We start from the raw sequence: 16894 nt of genomic DNA on the forward strand, positions 1-16894 counted from the left end.
TATTTTTTCTCAAACACTCTCAGAGATCCAGGCGTGGATTTTTTAAACAATATTTTTTCTCAAACACTCTCAGAGATCCAGGCGTGGATTTTTTAAACAATATTTTTTCTCAAACACTCTCAGAGATCTAGGCGTGGATTTTTAAAGAATATTTTTTCTCAAACATACTCAGAGATCTAGGCGTGGATTTTTTAAACAATATTTTTTCTCAAACACTCTCAGAGATCTAGGCGTGGATTTTTAAACAATATTTTTTCTCAAACACTCTCAGAGATCTAGGCGTGGATTTTTTAAACAATATTTTTTCTCAAACACTCTCAGAGATCTAGGCGTGGATTTTTAAAGAATATTTTTTCAAACACTCTCAGAGATCTAGGCGTGGATTTTTTAAACAATATTTTTTCTCATACACTCTCAGAGATCTAGGCGTGGATTTTTAAAGAATATTTTTTCAAACACTCTCAGAGATCTAGGCGTGGATTTTTTAAAGAATATTTTTTCAAACACTCTCAGAGATCTAGGCGTGGATTTTTTAAAGAATATTTTTTCAAACACTCTCAGAGATCTAGGCGTGGATTTTTTAAAGAATATTTTTTCAAACACTCTCAGAGATCTAGGCGTGGATTTTTTAAAGAATATTTTTTCAAACACTCTCAGAGATCTAGGCGTGGATTTTTTAAAGAATATTTTTTCAAACACTCTCAGAGATCTAGGCGTGGATTTTTTAAAGAATATTTTTTCAAACACTCTCAGAGATCTAGGCGTGGATTTTTTAAAGAATATTTTTTCAAACACTCTCAGAGATCTAGGCGTGGATTTTTTAAAGAATATTTTTTCAAACACTCTCCACACAAGGCGTGGATTTTTTAAAGAATATTTTTTCAAACACTCTCAGAGATCTAGGCGTGGATTTTTTAAAGAATATTTTTTCAAACACTCTCAGAGATCTAGGCGTGGATTTTTTAAAGAATATTTTTTCAAACACTCTCAGAGATCTAGGCGTGGATTTTTTAAAGAATATTTTTTCAAACACTCTCAGAGATCTAGGCGTGGATTTTTTAAAGAATATTTTTTCAAACACTCTCAGAGATCTAGGCGTGGATTTTTTAAAGAATATTTTTTCAAACACTCTCAGAGATCTAGGCGTGGATTTTTTAAAGAATATTTTTTCAAACACTCTCAGAGATCTAGGCGTGGATTTTTTAAAGAATATTTTTTCAAACACTCTCAGAGATCTAGGCGTGGATTTTTTAAAGAATATTTTTTCAAACACTCTCAGAGATCTAGGCGTGGATTTTTTAAAGAATATTTTTTCAAACACTCTCAGAGATCTAGGCGTGGATTTTTTAAAGAATATTTTTTCAAACACTCTCAGAGATCTAGGCGTGGATTTTTTAAAGAATATTTTTTCAAACACTCTCAGAGATCTAGGCGTGGATTTTTTAAAGAATATTTTTTCAAACACTCTCAGAGATCTAGGCGTGGATTTTTTAAAGAATATTTTTTCAAACACTCTCAGAGATCTAGGCGTGGATTTTTTAAAGAATATTTTTTCAAACACTCTCAGAGATCTAGGCGTGGATTTTTTAAAGAATATTTTTTCAAACACTCTCAGAGATCTAGGCGTGGATTTTTTAAAGAATATTTTTTCAAACACTCTCAGAGATCTAGGCGTGGATTTTTTAAAGAATATTTTTTCAAACACTCTCAGAGATCTAGGCGTGGATTTTTTAAAGAATATTTTTTCAAACACTCTCAGAGATCTAGGCGTGGATTTTTTAAAGAATATTTTTTCAAACACTCTCAGAGATCTAGGCGTGGATTTTTTAAAGAATATTTTTTCAAACACTCTCAGAGATCTAGGCGTGGATTTTTTAAAGAATATTTTTTCAAACACTCTCAGAGATCTAGGCGTGGATTTTTTAAAGAATATTTTTTCAAACACTCTCAGAGATCTAGGCGTGGATTTTTTAAAGAATATTTTTTCAAACACTCTCAGAGATCTAGGCGTGGATTTTTTAAAGAATATTTTTTCAAACACTCTCAGAGATCTAGGCGTGGATTTTTTAAAGAATATTTTTTCAAACACTCTCAGAGATCTAGGCGTGGATTTTTTAAAGAATATTTTTTCAAACACTCTCAGAGATCTAGGCGTGGATTTTTTAAAGAATATTTTTTCAAACACTCTCAGAGATCTAGGCGTGGATTTTTTAAAGAATATTTTTTCAAACACTCTCAGAGATCTAGGCGTGGATTTTTTTAAAGAATATTTTTTCAAACACTCTCAGAGATCTAGGCGTGGATTTTTTAAAGAATATTTTTTCAAACACTCTCAGAGATCTAGGCGTGGATTTTTTAAAGAATATTTTTTCAAACACTCTCAGAGATCTAGGCGTGGATTTTTTAAAGAATATTTTTTCAAACACTCTCAGAGATCTAGGCGTGGATTTTTTAAAGAATATTTTTTCAAACACTCTCAGAGATCTAGGCGTGGATTTTTTAAAGAATATTTTTTCAAACACTCTCAGAGATCTAGGCGTGGATTTTTTAAAGAATATTTTTACAAACACTCTCAGAGATCTAGGCGTGGATTTTTTAAAGAATATTTTTACAAACACTCTCAGAGATCTAGGCGTGGATTTTTAAAGAATATTTTTACAAACACTCTCAGAGATCTAGGCGTGGATTTTTAAAGAATATTTTTTCAAACACTCCCAGAGATCTAGGCGTGGATTTTTTAAAGAATATTTTTACAAACACTCTCAGAGATCTAGGCGTGGATTTTTAAAGAATATTTTTTCAAACACTCTCAGAGATCTAGGCGTGGATTTTTTAAAGAATAAAAATGTTAAAAGAATATTTTTTGCGTGGTTTGGCACGCGAATCTTTTCAAGGCAGAATTAGATGACCTTCAGCCATGATAATGGACTTTGGCTTTTTGGCTATAATATTTGGGCCAAATAAACTCTTCATCAAATATTCATATATGCTTATCTTATTTGTAATTTTTTGTTGGCTTAATAATATTTCATAATGATTCACTAAATGCTAATAAAAAATAACAATAAAAACAACAGTATACCAGGGTGGCCTATAGCCAACCTCTAATAGTGGCAGCAGAAAACATTTGACTACTTATTTTTTTAATCTATGTTTATGTTTTGTTTATTTCTAGTTATATATTTTTTCTCTTAATAATTAATATGTAACGTCAGACTTCGAGGTTCTCCTCCCTCTGAAACAGGTTTTGTTATTTCGCAGACTCTTCCTGTATGACGTTTGTTGTTCCTCATATTCTACATATCTATTATGCATAATTAATTCTCATTCCAAAATAAAATTATATTTTTTTTCTGTTCACCAAAACAGGAATAAACTTGTTCTTTTCATGATGGATAATTACCCACCCAATGCTCATTTTTATATTTGGAGGTCTCAAATATCTTCACTTAAAATTGCTAAAATTAGTTCTTTAAAACCTTTCGAACCGTGCAAAAGTATTGAATATGTTTTTGTAGTGTTGTGGGGTTTTTGTATTCTTTTTTTCGCATTGATCTGAAAATAATATTAAAAAAAGTAAAGAACTGAAATTAATTATTGGTGATTATATTCACGTGTAAAAACGAAGCAAACAAAGAGAGTGCGATCGATTGTCGCCGAACAAAAGAATTATTAATAAACAACATTGCAACAAAATAAAAAAATATTCAAATTAGTATTTTTTGTTATTCTTGCTTTTTGTAAATTAATTTATTTCAAAGTAATGCATTACAAAACAACAGTGTTGTAGTTGTTTTTGGAAATCGAACCACACAATAAAATATATAATCAGAAACAAAAACAACACCAGGAAGAATACTTTTATATCGGAATACTTGAAATGTGTATCCCAACCAATACGCGTGGATTTTATAAATAATATTTTTTGGAACACCATCTGTTCTATAAGCATGGATTTTTAAAGGACATTTTTCAAGGACTATCTGAGCTAAAATCGTGGATTTTTTAAGAATATTTTTGAAGCATCTGACCTCTAGGCGTGGATTTTCTAAAGAATATTTTTCAAGTACCATCTAACCCCTAGGCCTGGATTTCTTAAGGAATATTTTTCAAGCACTATCAGAGTTTTAGTCGTGGATTTTTTAAAGAATATTTTTCAAGCACCATCAGACCTCTAGGCGTGGATTTTTTTAAGAATATTTTTCAAGCACCATCAGACTTCTAGTCGTGAATTTTTTAAAGAATATTTTTCAAGCACCATCAGACTTCTAGTCGTGGATTTTTGAAAGAATAATTTTCAAGCACCATCAGACTTCTAGTCGTGGAGTTTTGAAAGAATACTTTTCAAGCACCATCAGATCTTTAGGTCTATTCAGCCTGGCTGAATATAGTTTTCTATCTTCTATTCAGCCCGGCCGAAAAAGGTTTTCTTTGGAAAAACCTCTATTCAGCCTGGCTGAAAAAGGTTTTCTTTAGGAAAACCTTTATTCAGCTTGGCTGTAAACATCTATTCAGCCTGGCTGAATTTAATATCTTAGCCATTTTTTCTGCAAAAAATGCCAACTATTCCATTGACTATCTTCATCTACCTATCTTCTCACAAATTGAAACATTTTAACTTAATTATTTGCCATAATTACAACAAATGACCGGCCTTTGACTCAAGTCAAAGGCATGGCCAATAAAACATTTATAGGTTTTAATGTCTGTTCACATTATGTATGTAGTTTGTACAATTACGACCTAACATAAAAAACAAAACATACAAATCTGGACGAACGCTATTAAAACAATGCCAGTTGTTGTAAACAACAACAAAAGCAACATCACCATTCAAGTTGAAAAGAATTGCTAATTGTTCTGAAGGTTTCACCTAACCACCACCACAAACATTTGAAATGTTTTGTGTGGGGGGTCGGACGAATGAAACGGAACAGAACTAATAATGAAGACGCGCATATTGTTTTTTTCCAACGCCAGTCACAGTTGTTGTGGGGGTATGTAAAGAAAAAAAAATTGAAACATTCCCAGACCCCAGACAACGAAGAGCCAGTGACGAGGTATCCAATGAAATAAAAAAAAAATAAACAACTTCCTAAACACTACCCACCAACGCTGGCGTTGTAGAAATACAAAAATCAACAACAACAAGTGCGAAGAAGGCGTAATGACCGTAAACTTCGTTTATAGTCCCAGCAGAACATCTGGCGGCGCATATTGAAGTAAATGGCCGAATATTTTAGTTTTCAATGAAACAAAAAATTCAAAATTTAAAATAAATAAAAATAACATATTTAATTATGGGTCGATTACGGATGGCAACCGTAGTTTAGTTGTGTTGCCAGTTGCCAAATTTGCATTATGGATGGCAACTGTTGTCAACTTCAGTTGCTTCAAATCGAATTTTTCGGCAACCATTTATTTCTGGTTGCTGTTTATAATAACTGAACTTTGTAGGCTTCCCATAATGGTTAATATTACTACAAAAGAACAATTTGAGGTTCTTATTGTCCGGATGGAAGCTCACCCAAATGTAGCACGCGACGTGCGGACTTTTGGTCAAACCAAAGCCACTGTCGATGATGTGTGGAAGGCCATTTCAGAAGACATTAACTGCTATGGCCCACCAACACGCATTCCAAATTAATGGCAGAAAGTGGCGAAAATCTTCTTTTGGGTCCATGATATGTAAGTGTGTATCATCAATACATCCGACAACCCCCTGGAACTTTTCGAATACAAAATGTTTATTCTTCCCTTTTTCCTCCTCCGTTAATTTGGATACAATCAAAATTTTACACAGTTTTTCCTCTATTAGCCGGATAACTTCGGCGAAAACCACCGACATTGTCGGTTGAGCCATGCCAAGGTTGAAGTCATTGCTATGGGACTTTTGAAAACTTCCCTCCACAAAAAACATTAGGGCTGCACACATTTTTAAGAGAGGAGAGTTGCTGTTGACCGCCAGGCTATTCGGAAATCAGGGTTTAAGACTTTATCTATGTACACAACGGCATCTTTTGGTAGTCGAAAATACGCCTTCAAGCTAATATGAGCAGTTGATTGAATATTTCTCTAAACGTCAGCATCTACTCACAGAAGTAATGACACACCTTGAACATAATTTTCATCATCAAAAAATAGTTCCATTGAGCTTATCATCACATATAATTAGTTTTTCTGAAATATTTTATTCATTTTTTTGTTTGTTTACAACATTTCTAGTTGTAGAAATGTCAAAACAGTATTATCGACAGCAACTGAGAAAAGTTGATATTCATAATGTTAAGTTTTATTTCAATTGCGTTGCCAGTTGAACTCGCAACTGGAGTTTGGTTGCTATCCATAATCGACCCATTAGATACATTATTTGTATGAAATTAATGAGAAACATTTTGGAGAGAGACAGAGGAAAGATAATCTATAAAAACACAACAGCTATACTAATACATTTTTATGTAAAATTTACAGAATATTTCTACTATGCGGAACACACTATTCTCATATCTAAAGACAATGGAATAATAATAACAACAACTTTGAGATCTATATTTTTTCTAAAACAAAAACATGATTTGTTGTTTACAAACTCAACAAAAATAAATGCGTAATTTAATTGAATGGAAATGTTGTTTTTTATGCTCGCTCACAGACAACTACGCATAAATGAAATTATAATAAAAATAATAGCAAAGCACTATTCAGCGACTTTTCCTATAGGAAAACATCTTTACAACCCTGAGGAATAATGGTTTCAATGGGAAAATATCTTTTCAGCCTTATTCATCCAGGCTGAATAGATGTTTTCCAATAGAAAACCTCATTCAGTCAGGCTGAATAGATGTTTTCCAATAGAAGACCTTATTCAGGCAGGCTGAATAGATGTTTTCCTATAGAAAATCACTATTCAGTCAGTTGAATATATGTTTTCCAATAGAAAACCACTATTCAGCCAGGCTGAAAAGATGTTTTCCTACAAAAAACCACTATTCAGCCAGGCTGAATAGATGTTTTCCTACAGAAAACCACTATTCAGCCAGGCTGAATAGAAAAGTTTTCCTACTGAAAACCTTATTCAGCCAGTCTGATTAGGTGTTTTCCCATAGAAATCCTTATTTAGCCAGTCTGAATAGATGTTTTCCGATAGAAAACCTTATTCAGCCTGGCTGAATATATGTTTTCCAATAGAAGACCTAATTCAGCTGAATATATGTTTTTCTATAGAAAACCTTATTCAGCCAAGCTGAATAGATGTTTTTCTATAGAAAACCTTATTCAGCCAGGCTGAATAGAAGTTTTCTATAGAAAACCTTATTCAGCCAGGCTGAATAGAAGTTTTCTATAGAAAACCTTATTCAGCCAGGCTGAATAGAAGTTTTCTATAGAAAACCTTATTCAGCCACGCTGAATAGAAGTTTTCTATAGAAAACCTTATTCAGCCAGGCTGAATAGAAGTTTTCTATAGAAACCATTATTCAGTCAGGCTGAATATAAGTTTTCCTATAGAAACCATTATTCAACCAGGCTGAATATAAGTTTTCCTATAGAAGCCATTATTCAACCAGGCTGAATATAAGTTTTCCTATAGAAACCATTATTCAGCCAGGCTGAATAGATGTTTTCCTATAGAAACCATTATTCAGCCAGGATGAATACTTATTCCTATAGTAATATATGTTTTCGTATAAAAAATCCACGTTTATATGTTGGATGGGCTTTGAAAGGTCTTTCCAAAATGCCCGCTTATAGCTCATATGATCCCTGAAAATATCAGTAGGTCTATTCTGTAACTTTTAACAACATTCGATATTGTTTAAATTTCTTTTGTTATTGTAAAAACAACAAAACAAACAAATGAAATAGTTGTAAAATAAACAATATCGAATGTTGTTAAAAAGTTACAGAATAGTCCTACAGGGACCTTTTTAAACCCTTGAAATTTATAATTAAGTTTTCTTTTTATATTTCTCTTGAATCTGATATTAATATTTTCCCATTTTTCTATTGCAGGTTACACATACGTCCCTTGGGTCTATTCTTTTTATTGATTTTCGGTTTTTGGTTTTATAAGACCCGCCTGAATATACGCATACAGACCCCGCCAGAATTGCAAAAGCATCTACAACAAATCGAACAACGTCTATTGGAGTGGCGTCAAACGAGACCAGTCATGTTCAGTGCTGTGGCAAGCGGTGCCTTAGGTGCTCTGGCCGTTGTTGGCCATTTGGTGACGGGTTCAATGGCTGTGCTGGCTGGCCTAATTGTTGCCGTTGTCATATCGACCAAATATAATTTCAAAATAATGAAAATTGAACCTAGTGGTGAGTGTGGCAGACACGTTGCTTTCAATTTAATTTTTTTAAAAAATTGGATTTCCCCTTTCAGAACTCACAGATTGGACCGAAAAGGTATATCCTGAAACCGAAATGGATGATGAATTTATGCCCGAAGTAAATGAGACCAATATGTTCCTTTTGGAAAGAGCCAGTGATTTAGCCTCATTTACCTCGCCTACAGAAGATTTGGAAAATGACGAAGACAAAAGCGACGAAGTACCCTCGGAGTTGTTAATACCCGACTCGATACCAGAAATTGATGAAAATTCCACAGACGAGGACCAGGATGATCTTATGCCAATTGTAAAGTCAACCCATTTAAGAGAAGAAACACCGGTGCCAAGCTCCTCCTCTGCCATCGCCACCAGCACAGTTAAATATACCCAATCGGGTGATGCTATTGAATTTAAAAAAGGTCACTTTAAACGTGACTCATCACTGTCGACCACATCATCCTCGTCGGAGGAGAGTCTGTCAAAGGGACTGCAGTTTCCCGATCACACAACAGTAGTAGATAGTAGTAGTAGTGCCAGAAAATCACAATCTTCCTCTACTGGCCACAATCAAGAGGTCAACGACATTATGACGTTGGCTGTGAAAGCACAAACTCAAGCTTTATTCAGTAATAGTTCGAAATTAATACCCACCCTGGTATCGGGTTTGGTGCAAAATGTCTTAGGTAGCACAGCTGGTACAGCGGGTGGTCCAATGGTAATACCTCCCAAACGGGTTTTATCGACAAATTTAGAATCATCGGATGAAAGTGATTTTGAAATTTTGGAAGATGAAGATTTCCAATAAGCCAATTTGGGTGGACACACGCATACATATTTTCAAAAAACATACATATTTAGAACATTTAAATTAAAACAACAGCAAAAATGAAGATAAACATAATACGAAAGAAAAATCTCAACAAAAAAATCTGTGAACATTTTCAAAGCGGTGCTACAATTGTTAAAATTAGATTTTTTTGATGTGAGATGTGATATGGTCCGTAAAGAAGGTCGATGGAATTTAAGGTTTGAATGAAAAAATGTTATAATAACCTTACTTTTTATATCCTCCATTATAAAGTGGATATTAAATATCTCATTTCGTAGAGACCCATAATAATTTATATATTATTGATTGGAATATAATTATATGTCCGTCGGTCTGTAAAAGTCGCTACAGTGCTTGCAGGAAGAGTTTGGAATTTTCCATATACATTGTTAAGATTCTTGGTATTGAAAATGGGTTATATTGATCCACGATATGGTGGATTTTAAATTAAATATTCATACCAAAAATTATAAATATCAGTCGATCCCTCCATAAAAAGATTCTGTCCGTTTATTATAAAAGTCCAAGTCTTTTCATTTACAAAGTGACAGCAATTCAGAAGTCCGGCATCTTCGTGGGTAAATCTCTTCTGCACAGAACATTTTCATTAGTAGTCAATATTTCTACATAGCCCCCATACAATCGTCAAGCGTAATTTTCGGTATATTCAAGCGCAATTTCAATCTGATTGTCTGCAGTGTGGTATTTCTCCTGACAGCAATTTTCCTTGGCGTAGCCCACATCAGAAAAATCCCGATCGGTGTTAGGTATTTTGAATGTCCACATTATGGTGGAGGGTACAAAAAATACGGGCCGGCAAACTTATCGACGATTTTACTTCTTTCATAAACTTCTATCCTCCTTGTTTGGAAGCCTTTAATATGGACTCATTTTAAATCACTTTGAGAGTTAAAAATATATTTTTTTGTTTGTAGCAACCGCCTTTTTTATTTTATTTGTTTTTATTATTTTATATATATTTAATTTCTTTGTTTTTGTAATTTTGTTAAGAAATCCCATATGACTGGATTTTAGGGTGTCTGTTTTCTTTCTTCTTTTCATTTCTTTACTACAACAAAACTAAAGAAAGCAATCATTTAATTAATAAAAAAACCTATCGTTCTTTAACATTTTATGTAAATTTAAAACTACAACAAAAAATATCATATTTTATTTTATTACCGTTTTTAATGCAGATGCTATATTTTTATTTATATATACAAATAAATTTATTACTTTAAGTTTTATGTTTGCTTTTTTATTTTTATTTTTAATTTTCTTTTATTTCTTTATCTCATTTACTTATAAAATGAAAAAACTACACAAACAAATGAATGAAACCATCAACAAATGAAAAAAAAAAACAAACAATTGTGATTATTTTTTACTGCTTAATATTATATATAAATAAGAAAAAAATAATAAAACAAAATACAAAATACGAAAAGTTTAAAATGTAAAAAAGTAAATAAATAAAAAGTACCAAAAAAATAATATGTAACTTTTTTCTTTAACTATTTCGATTTTTTTTTTATTTTAAGCACAAATTGAATGCCAAATGCCATCTGACTTTTTTATTTTCCTTTTCAGCATCAACCTCCTCTCACTCAGTTTTTATGATTTAATTTTGAGTTACTATTTTGTTTGATATTCTCTAAAAGCATTGAAAAAGAAACTAATTCGGTATCTTTCAATCGAAATTAGGAAATCCTCATACATTGTGTTACGTTGCAAATGTTCTTTTGTTTGAATAATTTTTTTAATAAATTTAAAAAGAAAATCAATCAGCTCGCCATCTTATTTTGGCGTAAGAAATGTTTTCTAATATTTATTTATTATATAAATAAAACACAATTGACCAGCAAAATGTTTAGTCTATAAGCAAATCAATTAGTAATTTTAAAGAAAATCGATCTCTAGTGATGACAAAAATAAATAAAAACAGAATATTGATGGCCAAAAAAATATAAAACAAATACAATGAAAAGAATAATCCAACAATATTTCTTTATGATTAGTGAACGTGTTAAAAAATATTGATAGAAAAATTTCCAAGCGCGTCGGTCTTGTGCGAATCTCATCCAATTTGAAAGACCATGTTCCGAGATGTTGTTTTCTACTTAATCTTTCCATCGGATTCGTGGCCTTCCCCTTCTGCGTGAACCATCACTTGGCCGGCTTTTATATGCCTTTTGAGTGGGGGAATCCTAATATCAACGTCTTGTAGATTGTGAGTTTTGTCTCACGAGAGGTGGCCTTGATTTTGAGTTGCTTACTCAGATCATAGTAGCATCTGTTGGCCAACACTATTCTCCTCCGGATTTCAAAGCTGATGATATTAGGTTTGTTTATGGCGGTACCGAGTTATACAATATCGTGCAGTACTTCGAAGCTGTAGTTTCCACGTTCCTTTGCGAATTATCCTGAATAGCCGTATTAATTTTGCAGCAAGGCCGTACGCAGACATGGCTTTAAACACCTCCGAACGAATAGGGCTATCGAATGCGGCTTTATAGTCGACGAACAGGATCTGGTGCAGAGTGAAAATCGGATCAATGGTGGATTTGCCACGCCTGAAGCCGCATTTGTATGGTCCAGTAATGTCATTGGCCTAATGGCAAATAACTGTAGAATGCAAGGACGACATAAAAAGGCTCTAATAGCCTTGGGATAATTAGTGGTCGGAATTGTGGATCCATCGATCTGCATATTCGGAGGTAACCGCATCTCCGCTGTCCATGTGGTAAATAGTGTGGCCGTTGATTTAGTGGCGAATAATTATATATTCCTGTTGATAGATAGCTGTTCAAGTGTCATAAATTTTTTGTCCTGACGCCATGAGCGTACAATTATTTGCTTGTGTAATGATCGTTGCGCCATTCGGTGAGCGTGGAATCTCAGAATGGTAAAGGTTTAACAGTTCATGAGATATGGGTGGAGGAATTGCTTGTGGTTATAAAAGTTTGACTGTCTCGTTTTCAATGATGTTAAAAATTTTTGTGGATGATAAGTGTATGTGGTGGATGTGGAAAATTGTAGATGGTTATTGGTGGAGTGACAGCTTGCTGGACTGTCTGAGTGTAAACAGTTCTCAGCGATGCAGCTAGTGACACTCGGTTGATGTCAAATGGAATGATTTCCTGGATGTCTTTGCTGTATCGCTTGATGTCCTTGCCGATGTGTAGAGGGGGTGGATCCTGAACCACTATATGGTGGTTGGGATGTATGGGCAGATGGCATTCCAGCAGAAACTGTCTGTGTTGCTCTGACAGTATCCTTGCCTCCTGACTCGTCATCTGGACACATCCGGTTGCGGTACGTAGAGCATTATACTGTGTATTTTGAAGCATTATCCTGGATGCCTTTGCTGTATCGCTTGATGTCCTTGCCGATGTGTAGAGGGGGTGGATCCTGAACCACTATATGGTGGTTGGGATGTATGGGCAGATGGCATTCCAGCAGAAACTGTCTGTGTTGCTCTGACAGTATCCTTGCCTCCTGACTCGTCATCTGGACACATCCGGTTGCGGTACGTAGAGCATTATACTGTGTATTTTGAAGCATTATCCATTGTGAATCTTTAATAAACGAAGTCCAATCTGGGCAGTTGTCCCATGTGGTGCTATCAAAGGTGACTCCTAGTTTCTGCTAGATTCTACCCTGAAAGCATCTGGCTACCGAAAATAAGTAGGAGTTGGGTTTGGCTTCGATTTCCCCGTGTACTCCAGAGGCAAGGAGCGAACAATCGTCAGCATATGTGAAGAGTTTAATACCATGTGGAAGAACGATGAATTTGGAAATCTGGAATTGAGAATGTTGGGCACTTATTCTTCCACTTTTCAATTTCTTTATTCTGGAATGTGCATTAATTTAATATTAATCTTTTAGTTTTTCAAAATAGTTATCCAACAATCAGTTACATATTAACTAAAATATGGTAACTCTGATGCCACTTCAATTTTTCAAGTGGTTGGCAATTCGTTGCAATGTTTGAGCTGTCAATGACTTTGACTAACACTGAGGCATTCACACGAACAGTGTGTGTGTCAACAATGCACAGTTCTCATGCAGTCTCTATCCCACTTCATTCGTAAATATTTCGTTATACTGCTTTGAGTTATTCTTTATCGACCATTTTGTCTTCTCCCCCATTCGTTAGCAAGTGGAACGTTTTTCAATTTTTGTGGTTGATAACAATTCAAACTACACGTGCGTTCAGTTCAGTCGCGTTAGGAAACAAATCCCACTTCGTCGGTCCTTGTTTTATAAAAAAGTAAATAAAAACATGCCTCCCATTGCCCAGGAAGGCAATTGCCTTATCTACCGTGGAAGTAATTTCTTCAAACAACGTCTAATACTTGCGGTATTGAGTGGAAAACCTGTGAAAATCACACAAATTCGATCTGACGACGAAGCCAACCCGGGATTGCGTGAATATGAGATTGGTCTCATCCGTCTGTTGGATAAATTGACAAATGGTACAAAAATTGAATTGAATCCTGCCGGTACCTCGGTGATGTTTGTACCCGGTCTACTACATGGTGGACAATTGCATCATGACTGTAGCTGTCAACGTAGTATTGGCTATTATTTGGATGTACTGATTGCTTTGGGACCATTTTGCAAGGTACCCCTCAACGTGACATTGCGTGGCATTACGAATAGCAAAGATTCGCCGTCAGTGGATCACATTAAAGGTGCAGCTATATCGGTGCTGAAACGTTTCTTGATTGTTGATGAAGGCCTCGAATTGAAAGTGGTAAAGAGAGGTGTCGCCCCCTTGGGTGGTGGTGAAGTTCTATTCAAATGTCCAGTACGTAAAACCCTGCGATCTATACAATTCCTCCAACAAGGAATGGTAAAACGTATACGAGGTACTGTCTATGCCTGTAAAGTGTCACCGGCCATGGCCAATCGTACTGTGGAAGCAGCAAAGGGTGTTATGCTGAAATTCTTACCGGATGTTTATATTTATACCGATCAAAATCGTGGTAAAATGTCTGGAAATTCACCGGGATTTGGTATATGTCTACATGCTGAGACCACTGATGGTGTGGTCTTTGCAGCCGAAGTAAATTCCCATACAAAAGATGAAGCGGGAGAAAAAGATCCCTCAGTGCCGGAAGATATGGGCAAGGAGGCGGCACTACGTTTACTCGATGAAATCTATCGTGGTGGTTGTGTAGATTCTGCCTATCAATGGCTTGTGGCGTTATTTATGACATTGGGTCAGAAAAATGTGTCGAAGTTTATGACGGGTATGTATAAAATAAAATATTTTTATGAAAACATTAACAAAAATATAGGAAATATATCATAGGACACTACCAAATTGAAAGTTTTTCCTGACGTGAATAGGAGGCGTGGCTATAAGCTATAAATTCGTTCCCAATAGCAATTGAGATATTAGCTGTGCTGAAAATACTTGCGTTGGTCTAGGTAGCTGATTCTTCTGCAGGTTTCCAAGACTTTCGAATACATCTACGCTAAATGTGTTCACGGGGATATCCAACTTATGCTTCGAATCTTGGGAATCGAATATTTGACTCCATGGGTTAAAATTCTGATCCGTTCGGTAGTACATGTTTCCAAAGTATGCATATTTTAGAAAGACGACATTGTAGCCAGAAAGAATTATAATAAGCAGGTCATTTACTACTAGATTTCGTTAGTCCGTACGATGTAAAATCGTTCAAATGTCGTGCTTGTAAAATGGCCAAAGGATATGTTTGTGTATTCGTTTGTTTCTCTACTAAGGCAATTCACTTGGAGATTGTTTCTAATTTTTCGACTGTCAATATTGGGCAGCACTTCATTGATTTGTGGCAATTCGTGACCGAGTGCCTATGATCCCTGAGCTGACGAGGCGAGAACGGCGCCCATAAATAACCATCTCAAAGGTCTGGGTTACTACCTCTTAAAGCGTCTTGTACTGGAACCTTCATTATTACTTCGTGTACTCAATTCAATTTTTTGTTATTCTGTGGTGACAATTTAAAGTTACATTCGTACTAGAAGGAGGAGGCCGATCGAAGTGCAATCGTGGGAAAAATGGGACATTGCAGATTGTTGGGCAGATTCTACAAAGATATATTTTCAAACTCACCCTATGTATAGAAACAACACGATTTGCTAATATGATCTCTATTCGGATACCTACTCAGGTTCGTAAAAGATTTTTAGAAATTTCCAAAATGTTGCCTCTTGTGGGTGGAAATTTCCTGGCACTACATTGTTTTTGTAAAAATAATAGTTTATACTAAGAACAGATCATATCCGATATTTTGTTCACAAGATATATTATTATTATTTCGGAACTGTCGATTTAGCTCTAATTTGAACTTTTGGGTTCTCATTAGTTGGCATATCTTCCGACCAAATATTATAAATATCGGTCCACGATTTGTTGTAGACCATAATGGTACACCGAATTGGTTCGAGTTTGGTTTTTTGGGCTCTCAGTGAGTTTGCTACTCACTGATCTACTATATAAATATCGGTATATTCCCACATAATGGATCAGCTCCTCAATTTATGTAGTTCGAGGGGCATTTTCTAACCGAACTTACTATAATTTGGCTTTTCAAGTTCTTGATTTTATTCATTTGTTTTATTTTAACAAGTGTCGACCGATATTCGACATCTTTAATTTAAGTTTAAAAGGAATATTACGACGTGCAATGTTTGGGACCTATAATTACGCTTTCATATGTTTTTCTATCGACAAAAATCTCACCATAATTCTTGGTCTAAAATAATGATTTCTATTAAAAATATCTATAAGAAATCTCAGCATATTTGTTTCTATTAAAAAGTATTGAACAAATACTAAAAATAAATATTATTTTTTAAAATAATCTCTTTTTTATACAAATAAATATCTCCGTTTACAGAGATGACATTTGCATCATAAATATTGAGGATCTTCTTCGTTTTCAGAGCCGTTTATTTCCAAAATATTATCCAATTTTTATTTAATTTATATATTTTTTAATTACAGGTCCATTGTCTGCATACACCGTTCACTTTTTACAACATTTAAGAGACTTCTTTTCAATTACCTTTAAATTGGAGAATCCTGAAACCGAAGATGATGACGATTCTGTTGCTGGTGCCCAAAAGGTACTGATGACATGTGTGGGAATTGGTTATACAAATATTAGCAAACGAGTTATATAAAATTAAATTAATTGTTCCAATTGTTAAACATAAGATTACAATTAAGTTTTATTTAATAGATATACATAAAACAAAATAAAAACTTTTTTAGTAAAAAGAAATTCTATTTTTTTTTTAAATATATCGTCAGTTCTGTGGACTATGTGGATGAGTAGATGTACAGATTCCCACAAGGACGTAGGATCTGTTGTGAAGTCTAAATTCAGACGAATTTAGAGCCTTAGGATTATGAGTTGCCGGCAAAAGCAACAACTACAACACATACAAATGTACAAACACCACAAGTATACGTGTAATACTCACGTGATGTTTAGCACAAATAAAAAGATGAATAACTTTAATTATAATAAATATTGTACTGTCAGGCGACAGGTTTATTATGGGTTTAATTTGGGTAAATATAAAGTTGACGATCAAGGCGATCCTTTAGGTTTTACTTCTTGTAGTAAGAGTGATTGGAGATGGGAGTTTCTCGATTTTGGTTCCCTTTTGAGATGGGAGGACACCGATGACTTACAAGTCCATATCGATGAGGTCTTCATCGGTGTCCATTG

General features: G+C 34.5%; 2 protein-coding genes across 2 annotated transcripts in view; both read left to right on the plus strand.

Moving 5' to 3' along the window:
- LOC133338067 (uncharacterized) overlaps nucleotides 1-9140 on the plus strand; it is a 28341-nt gene extending 19201 nt beyond the window's left edge. Inside the window, exons 2-3 of the mRNA XM_061546250.1 lie at nucleotides 8011-8321; nucleotides 8386-9140. Of these exons, the coding sequence (XP_061402234.1) occupies nucleotides 8171-8321; nucleotides 8386-9137 (903 nt within the window). The 5' untranslated portion in view covers nucleotides 8011-8170 and the 3' untranslated portion in view covers nucleotides 9138-9140. The remainder of the gene's footprint in view (nucleotides 1-8010; nucleotides 8322-8385) is intronic.
- Nucleotides 9141-13437: 4297 nt separating this feature from the next.
- On the plus strand, nucleotides 13438-16369 carry LOC133338068 (probable RNA 3'-terminal phosphate cyclase-like protein). The gene is made up of 2 exons (XM_061546251.1): nucleotides 13438-14419; nucleotides 16162-16369. Exons 1-2 carry the CDS (start codon nucleotides 13447-13449, stop codon nucleotides 16338-16340), a joined length of 1152 nt encoding a protein of 383 aa, XP_061402235.1. The 5' UTR covers nucleotides 13438-13446; the 3' UTR covers nucleotides 16341-16369.
- The last annotated feature ends 525 nt before the right edge of the window (nucleotides 16370-16894 follow it).

Source organism: Musca vetustissima, unplaced genomic scaffold (genome assembly GCF_032173495.1).
Source record: "Musca vetustissima isolate MV318-11 ecotype Yass unplaced genomic scaffold, APGP_CSIRO_Mvet_v1 utg28897, whole genome shotgun sequence".
Lineage (NCBI taxonomy): Eukaryota > Metazoa > Arthropoda > Insecta > Diptera > Muscidae > Musca > Musca vetustissima.

What these genes read in the sequence shown, in the direction of transcription:
- LOC133338068 (XM_061546251.1), top strand. Translation starts at nt 13,447, where the DNA reads ATGCCTCCCATTGCCCAGGAAGGCAATTGCCTTATCTACCGTGGAAGT. An exon ending in TGTGTCGAAGTTTATGACGG is followed by an intron (nt 14,420 to 16,161) that starts GTATGTATAAAA and finishes TTTTAATTACAG; the next exon opens with GTCCATTGTCTGCATACACC.